The sequence below is a fragment of the Temnothorax curvispinosus genome, unplaced genomic scaffold (genome assembly GCF_003070985.1).
Source record: "Temnothorax curvispinosus isolate PA1 unplaced genomic scaffold, ASM307098v1 QBEX01011959.1, whole genome shotgun sequence".
NCBI classification, from domain to species: Eukaryota; Metazoa; Arthropoda; class Insecta; order Hymenoptera; family Formicidae; genus Temnothorax; species Temnothorax curvispinosus.
In genome coordinates, this window is record NW_020221739.1 from 1,004,208 (window position 1) to 1,015,155 (window position 10,948).

General features: G+C 41.4%; 1 protein-coding gene across 3 annotated transcripts in view; it reads right to left on the bottom strand.

Moving 5' to 3' along the window:
- The window catches only part of LOC112462019 (trafficking kinesin-binding protein milt), a 43,335-nt gene extending 33,156 nt beyond the window's left edge, over positions 1–10,179 (bottom strand). The window contains exons 1-3 of one of the 3 annotated variants that reach the window (XM_025027515.1): positions 9,625–10,179; positions 6,947–7,154; positions 21–125 (exon numbers count right to left, since the gene is read on the bottom strand). In XM_025027515.1, coding sequence (XP_024883283.1) covers positions 21–125; positions 6,947–7,154; positions 9,625–9,846 — 535 coding nt within the window. In that variant the 5' untranslated portion in view covers positions 9,847–10,179. Of the gene's footprint in view, positions 1–20; positions 126–1,987; positions 2,124–4,372; positions 4,629–6,946; positions 7,155–9,624 lie in introns of those variants that run through there. The other 2 variants (XM_025027518.1, XM_025027519.1) reach the window with 2 other exon arrangements.
- Between the last annotated feature and the right edge of the window lie 769 nt (positions 10,180–10,948).

Here is a 10,948-nt window from a genome sequence, read left to right on the forward strand (position 1 = left end):
GAAGCAGAAACGGAGCTCACCTTGGAACTGAGTTAAGGTGTCGGCCCGGAGACGGTATCTCGGTATTTGCTCTTCCAACAGGCTGATTATCTCGACTTCTGGCAGCTCCTCGCCACTGCACACATCTGCAACAATCAAGCGCAGCATCCACCGTGGCGTTACTAAGTACGCGAAGGCGCGTTTATTATGCGCGCGCCATAAAACGCGGTTCCGCTTCGAGTCGCGGGCATAATCGAGCGCGCGTGCTATACGCGTCATCTCGCGACTCGTCCCCTATACGCAAGCTCGACGTCAGGTGCAACGAGAAATGTACGCATCGCGCGTTACATCCTCTCACCGCGTTGGGTTCGCTCGTGAAGGAAACGAAAAAAAAAGATCGCGCCGTTCGATTCGACTCGACTGCGCGCAAGTGCAAAAATTAGGATGATGACAGCGCGATTCAATAATAGCGTTGACGGAATAGTTTATGTCGCGAGAAACGCTTAAGTAGCAAAAACGGACGTACGCGATAAGACGGAAACATACAGGCTCTTCACAAAAAGACGCAATGCTTTTGAATTACTATATTTATGCTACTGCATTACATACATTGATGATTTTGGTGTTAATTCCTGACAGTTTAATGTAAAAACGTATCTATTCAATGTGAGAGTAATCTTATTCAATATACAGAATAAATATACTCAATATAGAATAATCTGTAATCGGTATATTTTTCGTAATTCATGGATACTGACAGGGCCTCCCTATTCTGGTCTTAAATCCCTGAGATTTTCATTTATGGAGATATCTAAAGAATTACATCTACTAGAATAACCCTTGCACAATTGAAAATTTAAAAATCAACATTCAAACCGCTGTAGAAAGGATTCCTACCGCAATTCTCGAAGAAGTGGTGACTGTGGTGAGCAATTTTTGTGGACGATTGGATATGGCGGCGGCTGCTAATGGATCTCATATTGAATATTTTTACATAATATCAAACTCACAGTCGTCAGGAATTGTTCAACACTAAAACCATCAATGTATATAAAAGTGCGGCTGGGGTCTTTTTGTGAAGATTCTATACGTATATTCGCGCTATCTATCGCTTTCATGAAAATAGGATGAAGCAAACGAGAGGTATGAAAATTCATGAAACGTTATTACATTGTAATGATATTACAACGCAAATGCGCACATTTTTTACGCTTGTCTATCACCCTCCCGCCCTCTCATCAACTGCGCAACGTAGCGCAACGTATTATCATGAACACGCCCCTTTCCGTTATTATTGTAAAGTTATTTTCTGTCGCGCGTTGTGTTGTATGCGCGCTAAAATCTTCTACCTTGCGGTGTAAGACAAGTGTGCGTGACCTGAGTGACAAAAAGCGTTTGCTTGCGGTACAGCAGGAAACGGAGGAGGAGGAGGAGGAGATTTGTGCGGCTCACCGCAAACGAGGGTCCCTTCAACGGAGGTTGCATACCACATCAACGTGTTTCGTGCGAAGCGCATGTAGTTACAGAGCTTCAGAGTCGATCACCTTGCCCGGGTACGATAAACTTTGAAGATGCTTAACGAAATTTCAGTGAAATACCGTCACGCCGCGGCTCTTTTTAACGTCTTCGTGATCGAGCCTCGAATAAAATTTCAGAGTCAAGATCCGTTCAATAGTAATCGATGGAAATTGTTTCTAGCTCACGATCAAGTTTAATTGACATAAATTATACGTAATCATCTCTACAATTAGAGATTGTTTCAGATTTTTCTTTAAGAAGAACTCTAAATCTCACGTTGTCGAGAAATTGATCGTTAAATAAATATCTATCAAAGGCTCAGAGGCTTAAAAATCAAATAGAAGGTAATAGGGGCCGAGCTAGGTTTGGTAAGATTTATCGTTAAAGTTCAGTAAAAATGGAATATCGCCCTCAACGATGTCCACGAAGTCGCTTCCGGGTTTGCTCGAGATTTCAAGTCGGCGCTATTTAGCTAAGCAGTACTACTGACCTGACATTATACGCAATTCTCAAGAGATCCTCGCATAGTAGTCATATATAATAAGCGGAACGCATCGACCGAGAAAAAAAATCGCAGGAGGTAGTGGCTTTTTCTCAGGAAAACGCGGCAATGCAATCTATGCAGCGTCGGTTCAACGCTGCGACTGCTGATGCTGGCCGCACCGGGAAGCGACGTGAGTCTCGGTTTCCGTGAACTTTGTACCTTCGGGATACAGCTTCTCGCTCTATCCCTCTTCTCTCGTGAGACTGAGATGACCCGCGCGCGCGAGAGGAGTATCGCGCTGCACGAATCTCTCGCGAGTTTAGCACATAATCGCGATGATGCCTCCAGATTAAGCCTGCTCCGATTGTTCGGCGCCGCGTGAATGCTGGCGCGCACTTTTCGCGAAATTGAATTTCCCAGATTCCATTAATAAGGAAGAAAAAAAACAGTTAGGTCGATCGCGGCCGGTTCCCAACGTCTTCGTTCGAATTGAATTATGGAAACCGGATCGCGCAAGACTTACACCTGGCTGATTTATGTATTTATGTCGCACGAATTATGACACGTCCATAAGGTAATCAGAAATGCGCAAAAGTAATCTTTGCCCGTGTGGTCCAAATGACGTATAATCTCTGAATTCGTGTAAGCAGATACAGCATTTTTTGACATATAAATTGATAGCTTGCCAATTCTGACAGAATATTAAAAACATCTATTTTCTACAATCAATCAGAGAAATTGTCATTTAAGGTCCGGCTTGGATCTTGGTAGCCTATTAATAATGTTTGAATTTTGCCCACTTTTTCCAAACTTAGTAAACTGCGCGCCGATTTTTTGTTAGTCTCTAAAACACACAGCTCTTTGTTGGAACAGTAAATCCACAATTTAAATCAATTTAAATATGTGGACTTACTGTTCCAATAAGGACCTGTGTTTTAAAGACCGACAAAAAAATCGACGTGTATAAGACTACTGAATTTAAAAAAAGAATACAAAATTCACAGACTATTATTATTAAGCTACTAAAATCCAACCTGGACTTTAAATGGCAATTTCTCTAATTGCTGTATATTACATCATGTCCTATTTCACATCTATTTTCGTTGTACTATATTTTCCAGTTAAATTTTCGAATAAATCTCACGTGAAAATAAAAGTTAGGTGAACATAAAGGATTTATCGGTAATCTAAAAGTTCTAATTACACGACAGGATTCGTTAAGCATAATTTTGCTTTGCGAACTATTTTGGTATAAGCTATCGAATGTTTAATTTTATGTCAAAGATCTTATATCAATCTCGTACATTTCATTTATTGCTCGGTTATTATCTTATTAAAAAATAGAAATTATGAAAATACAAAGCAAATGTTATTGTTTGTAAGTCATCTTTACTTCTGAATCGATTAAATATTTGTACGTTTATATATAATGGTCAATCTTTCAATCTTTTAAAACTTTATCTCACGTGATAAAAAGTTTTCTTTTAATTAAAAAATATAAATAAAAATTCAGCTTTTGCGTTACTCTGCTCCATTTATATAAAATACGTATATATAAGTAGGTTTTATTTCTATTGATCTTAAATTTAAAAAGGTTGTAACTTGCTTCTATTTTTCCTCAAATATACATGTTTATCGCTCGCAAAAATGTCTACATGAGTGTATGTAATATGTAAATGCGAGTAAATTCCGAGTGTACCGAGCTTGGATTCGCCAAGTCCAAATGACCATGCGGATCAGTGTGCTCTCTCTATAGAAACGATAAAAATAGCATAAATGCAGAGCGCGTGCTGCCACATACTGGCAATCGTGTGCAGCAGGAAGGTGAATCGACACTCACTACAGAAGATAATACCTGCTAACAAGTTGGTATCGATACCTGATATCGTACCAGCTGCTGATCGAATTGGTATTTGATAAAGGAACAAGATGTAATTTTGCGCTTTGTCATATGTATAACGTATTTTAACAATGTTCGTATCAGCAGATCCAAGCAGAATATATATAATCAGAACGTATATATTTTGTATATATTTATAAAATATATATTGTATTATGTATATTTCGCATGCGAATGTTTTCATAAATTTAATTTTAACCAAAATAATTTAACGCGATAAATTATTACTTCGCATACGATTAATAATTAACAATCGTAAATATATAGTAATTATTCATGCCCAACCGATAAAAGAACCAATTAGTTCTGCAATCAAATAAGATTAGCGTTGAATCTCTAATTATTTCTTTACTTTCAGATCTTGCCGATAAAACAGCTCCGTTTCAATCCGTTTCTCAATCACGTTTTACCCCTTTGCACGCGAAACGGATGTGATAACGGAAAAAATAATGATTCGCACAGCCGAGAAATATCGCGAACGGATATCGTACCATCTCGCCACTTGCTTAGCACAGCCTCACGTTTCTCGAAGATCTCTTTGAGCTTTGCCGGGCCCTTGGGCCTTCTCGCATCTCTCGTGCCTAGGTACATAATCTTGGGTCCGGCGCTAGCCGAACTCTCCGCCCTTCCGCTCTCTTCATCAAGGCGCACCTTCTACCGCTATCAGCGAAGTTCGTTGCCCGCGAGATTCACGAAATTCGATTCCAAAGCACACAGATTACGTAAAACGAAACGAGATCGGTGCAGACCATCGCGGAGCATCAGCCGTTTCGCGATTTTACGCCTAGTAAAAAAAACTTGCGTAATTAGATCCCGAGACGATGACCCGATAATTTTACAACTTAATTAATGATCGAAAATCACTTCGTTTTTACGAATACAGCTGCGCACTCTGTGTTGCAAAATATACGAAAAGATTTGTTTTCGGACTTTGTCTTCTTATGAAAATCAATATTCTGGTAATAAATATTTTCTTACGCATAAAATAAGTCTTTCAATTTTTCACTCAATTTTACGAAGCACACAAGGGTCAACTTAAATTTTTTTTTATACAATAACGAAAGCGTAATTATCACAATGCAAATTAATGTTATCGAAATTATGAGACTAAACGATCCAATAAACTACCGAGCGCGGTATGTCGTTAGTGAACGCTTCCATCTGCGAATTCTTTTCTATCCCGACAGCTGCGAAGGATTAAATTGTGTAACCCGTTCGCACGCACCTTATCGTACACACAGAATTATAACGAAATTGACGACACAGTCGCGCGTAGCTATTATATGCGCTCCACTAATTTACATTGAACGACGAGCGACGCCGGCGTTTTTATTCTGGGTGATTACGCGGCGAACGAGACTCTTCGCGATCTATCATCAACGGCGAACCGTTCGCGAACTCGGGAAAGATGTTCTTTTGGAGTCGCAAGCCGTCGAAGAACTCCGTCGAACGTACGTACGCGATGGGGGAAAATAGCAGCGACCAGTATAGCTGGAGCCTGGCCAATTTCGATTTCCGCGATCGGGTCATTTATCGAACAAATCTAATTTAAAAAGCTAAATCTTTCATTTCGCCTTCGAGAGACAAGTTTCAGAAACATATATGCTTTATGACAATGGATTCATAGAGCTCTCCTCTTAATCTTACAATTAGATTAAAAGTTAATCTTTAATTAATTTTTAAGTGACTTTGTATAATTGGCATCGTTTTCTTGGATCCTTTAATATACCTATGTGCAAATGTACGTTGCATTTTAAAATCAATAATTATATTTTTTTAACACTTTCAACAACTTAAATATTAAGATAACAGCGACGATTTATTTACAATTTTTTTTTGTTTTGAGTCATGCAGTTTTTAAAATGTAAGAACAATATTTATGCTTTGTATATGTTTAAAATGAACGAGGGAGCCAGCGATCGATAAGTTTAAATCTTCATTGACGTAATAGTCACTCTTGACAAGGTTGCTGGCAAACGGTTCGAAGTCAACCAACCCAAATAATACGCATGCATTACATAATAGACGGGAATAAACTGGCGTTTACGTTAATGGAATTTATTTACGATTTATTTACGATTTAATTGCGTGCATTTCATGAATTTGTCTTTGTCATTGAAACATCTTGAAAGTGCGTGAAGTAACGACGGATTGGCTTAGAGTCTAGAATATCATTAAACTAGCCTTTTGTAGGTCGCCTATTTCGAGAGCTGAATAATTATGCTCTCGATATTTCGGGCGCGAAATGATGGTACCTTAGAAAGTTGAATACGAGAATATTATCGAGCGCGTCTCGGCACCGCAATCAATACGGAGCGTATGTCAAAGATAAAAGATACTCGCAGATGTCTGCAATGACGATAAAAATAATCACAATGACAACCATCATTTTTAGCATGATGATTATGATGATGACGACGCCGAGGATGAGAAGGAGGATGATGATGATGATGATGATGATTATGATTATGATTATGATGCTGACGACGAAAAAATGATGATGATGATGACTAGAACGATAACGATAATGATGATGACGTCCATGATGATGAGAATGGAGCGTGGCGTATTATCCGCCGGGCAGGAGTAATCATCATTTGGCTCGGGCCAATGGGAAACACCATGAGGCTTGGAACAGGTAAGCCGTAGAACCACTTTATAAAACTCCTCGTGCTAGCACCGTCAAAGACAGTTTCTCCTCGTACGCTTACAAAGTAAGATGCAGTAAATCCGTCTGAACCTTGAACTCGCGAGATTCAACGCGCCGTTCTTCGAAAATTCGGTTTACTCGAGCGAGAAATTCTCGTCGGGAACGACAAAAGTTTTCGTTGCGTTTAATACGTCAGTTGAAATTATGATCACATTGAAACGTGCGTTTTAGCCATATTTAAAAAAAAAACAGTCTACAAGTGACGATTTTGATCGCGCTGTCGTAATTATTGCGAAACTAGTAAAGCTCACGGATACCCAGTGAAAGAATCAATATCTTGAGCGCCGTTCCGTGGCGTCGCCGAAGCGACAGCTGGTACGTATATTAAAAATGATAAAAATTTCTTTCATCTCACCCGTGATGGTCTCAGCGTCGCGGGTACTAACGGGAGTGACTAGCTTGCTCTTCGACGACCTTAACGCCTGGAGAGTCGCCCTTGCCGTGGGTGAGACCTTTAGGGAGGCGGCGGATGGTCGGATGGGGCCTTCGGGCCGCTTCGGACCCACATCTTCCACGGTGGCCAGCTTGGACGCTGTGGCGACGAACGATATCGCCTCGCTTTCCTGAAATGCGACTTTATATTTAGCGTTTTCGCGACCGGGTTAGATTTAGAGCTATTTAGGTTGACGCACGAGACTCAAGAAATTGCTTTTGCACTTATTTTCTATTTTTAACTACTTTTAAAGACAACATATCTTCGCGTATACAAATATTATAGCTGTTTAGAAAAGATCTTGCACGCTCTTTTAACTTGAGTCAAATTATGCGCATTGTAGATCCGTGAGTTCGGAGAACACAAAGCGCGTTCCTTTACGCGCGTGTCATCGCCAGAACAAACATATGAGGTGTCTTTGAAGGGGAGGTTTCACGTTTCCCAAGCCCTTTAAATACGCATCGAGGGGGGACCGGCATTTAAGCCGTTGCGCTTATTTAGATCGGTAGCGCTCCGGCGGACACGTTCATTTTGCTCGTCTTCCGGTTCTAAGTCTAGAGTTTATTTCAGGACACTGACTCGAGACAGCACAATCATTTCGACTGTTTTTTGCAAAAGCTTGCCGTCTGCTGAATCATCGTTGTGCTTTCTCGCCTTCTCGCGGCGTATACGTCGCTGATTTTGTCAATACGAATGTCGCTAATTTTATCGATACTCTCATTTAAAATTGAATTAAATATGTAGCAGCAATCCTTGAGCGTATAATTTTAAAATCTAAAACTATACAGTCCTATTGACGAAAGATTACTAGAATTGATAATGAAATCGTGTTCAAGGAATCGATTGACTCTGCGTGCACAAGCGCACATAACGAATCCTTCATATCACCAATTCTAGCAATTGCAGAAATATCTCCTTTGTCATCATATCGTATCAAGGCGAGTGATAAGGTAACAAGAACCGCACATTTACGTCATATTAATCGTCATCGCCACAGTTGTATTCGCTAACTAACAAAAGGGCTACTGCGCTATTATCGTTAAGAGTCGGGGGGGGAGGGAGAGAGAGCCGCGAACTTTAATTTCGCGCTTTGGTCTCAATTTCCGGTGGAGCACAGCAATAATACCTATAGGAGGATAAACGGGCGTTACGTAAAATTTTCGGCTGATGATGGGTGCGTTCAGCCGATACTCCGCTAGCCTAGCGCACGTAAGCAGCGAGCGCTTTGCTACCATTTGCTACGGAAAAATTTGGCTGGACAGAAGCGCTCGCTCGTTTCCTCTCCTTTTAATCCATTGGGTCAAAGGAGAGGAAACGAGCGGAAACGAGCGAAAACGAGCGACTGCTCACGATTGCTAGGCTAGCGGAGTATCGGCTGAACGCACCCATTTATAAGCAAACCTCAGCGTCACAGTCGAAACGGTGCAGCTGCGTGACCGGAGGTGGTCCGAGACGCGTTTTACACATATTTCCTTCGACGCGCCAGTCAAGGCTCGTTAGCGTTTCGACGTCAATTTCACTTTCCGATCTTCTCGGCGGTCTTTGGCTACGCAAGGCGGCGCGCAAGGTTACGAGAAACAATGCTATATTCTAATATGCCGGCTGTGCTATACGCGAGGGGAACACAATGCGAAAATGTCATAAGACAGTTAATCGATCTCCATGCAGCAGTATCCCCGACCTGGCATTTTTGTGGCAAATTAGTACTGCTAATACATACGATATATAAAAGCATTGCCGCAAGGCGTAAAAAGGAAAAGATAAAGCTGGCCGAAAGCTTAAATACAAACGCGATAAAAATCCATTATCTTGCAACGGTGAGTTTAGTGAGAATAGATAACGATCGCGTTTTAACTAATAAAAAAGCTCTCTCGTCGCCCTTCGATGATGGAACTGAAAGAAAAAAAATTCGAGAGGCCTGAGAGGAAAACAGAATCAGTGTAAAATCCGAAAAGTTAATTCAACGGCAAATTTTGAAGCACTCCGATATCTATTCTCGGGAGCAAACGTTAAAAACGCGAAGCTTATTTCATTAAGTAACGGCAAATGAAAAACATTAAAGAGCCGCCCTTTAACTTCACAAAGCGGTCACGAACATATCTCCGATCGATTGTATCAACGATTAATCGCGCAACGTTATTTCGTACGGGCGAGCTCGAGATAATTACTAAATTCAGCTGCGAATTTCGCAAATTCGAGGGAATTTTCCTGAGATAACTGGCAGCCTTCGCAGAGAGTGGGAGAAACCGGTCCGCTCGTCGTTTATCATTTCGGCATACATATGGTACTAAACGAGAATTTCATATTCGTCATCATTGTGTGCAATCCAATAAGCGATTGCGACATCGAGCAAAACAATCGCGATTTTTCTTAGTTCATAGTCAAACGCGAAATATCCCGGAGACACTCGGAGAGAGACTAGTTGGATTATATTTTACATCTTACAAGTTACAAGATTTGAGGATTTTGCAGTGTGACGCAATCCGCGATTCGATACACCGGGACGATAACACGTCAGCGCGATAATTACTAGCCGCACACCTTTCGCTCACATTTCCTCGACTGTTCTTTCTACCATCACGTATTTTCTCGTAACTTACGAGGACAATCGGGAAAACGGGGGACAGCGACGGCTCCTCCACGGGGCTCCGGGGAGCCATCATCGCCGTGCGCACGTGTCTCGTCAGGGATCCATCGTGGGAGTAATCCGACGCGGCTGCGTCCCTCTCGCATCCGTTACCCTGCGTCTTGTCGCGGCTCTTGAAGACGCGCCGCGCCGAATTGCGGCGCGCCTCCGCGAACGCGATTCCTCGCAGCAGCATCTCGCGCGACGTCGATGTCCACGTCGAAAAAAGAAAGAAGAAGAAACGAAGACGGTGCTTATCGCACTCGGCAAACAGAGCGGCGGTTTCCCTTGTCAACCCTCGGCGATAAAGAGGAACACTGGTCGATGCGCGCAAAGTCGCGAATTATACCGCTGATTTAACTCAAACATGAAAATTCGCGCGATTCGCGAATCGAGGGGACGATTTCCGCGGGGAGATAAACCCGCGACTGTCAGATTTACGACTCGTACGAAGAAATGCGTGCGCACGAAGGCGGTAAAGCGCAAAAGAAAATGCGCGCACAACGAATTCGATCCCTCACTCGAATAACTCGATCAGTTCTGCAGGATCCGATATGCAAGAGCAATATGAGTTTTGCCCGTTATCTGCGGATACTGGCTGATAACACGCGGTACAATCACGTTCGAAAATGCTGGGAAAGCGCTCCACATGTGCGAAGCGCATATGCTTTGCACATGGAGCGAAAGCACAAAGGAACGGGAGAGAAAGCCTAAAATTGAAAAAAGAATCGTACATGCCAAACAATGAAATAAAGTGATATACTAAAATTTCTTTTCTTTTTTACTTTGTAATATTACGCTCGCAGATTAAGAATAAGATCGCGAGATTTGATTTTTTTAAAATGTCTAGGACGCGAATTTGTGGCTGATGCATTCCGATTCACTGTCAGTACCGAAAATCTATATTTTTCAATATTTTACGCCACGTATACTGAAGATTTTCAATACTGACAGTTGCTGACAGTAAATATCGGGATGCAACCTATATGTCGATTGCGAGATCGTAAGATGAAAGATTGCTGCTGTCAGAGCCGTTAAGCATTGAAGAAAGCGAATGTGTAATAATTTTGTATCGGTTGGTACCAGTCTTATTAGTTTTTCTCATATTCATTATGTATCGATCTATACTATGTTAAGTTGCATGTTCATTTTTTTTATGGAACTCTACGCGTCTAATTATACAACGCAATAATTACATATTAAATGACTTTGTACGTATGCTCTCAATTATATGCATATACTGCACATGCATTGATAAAAATTTGCATATTGGTACCAACCTAGAATTCGAGCATCTT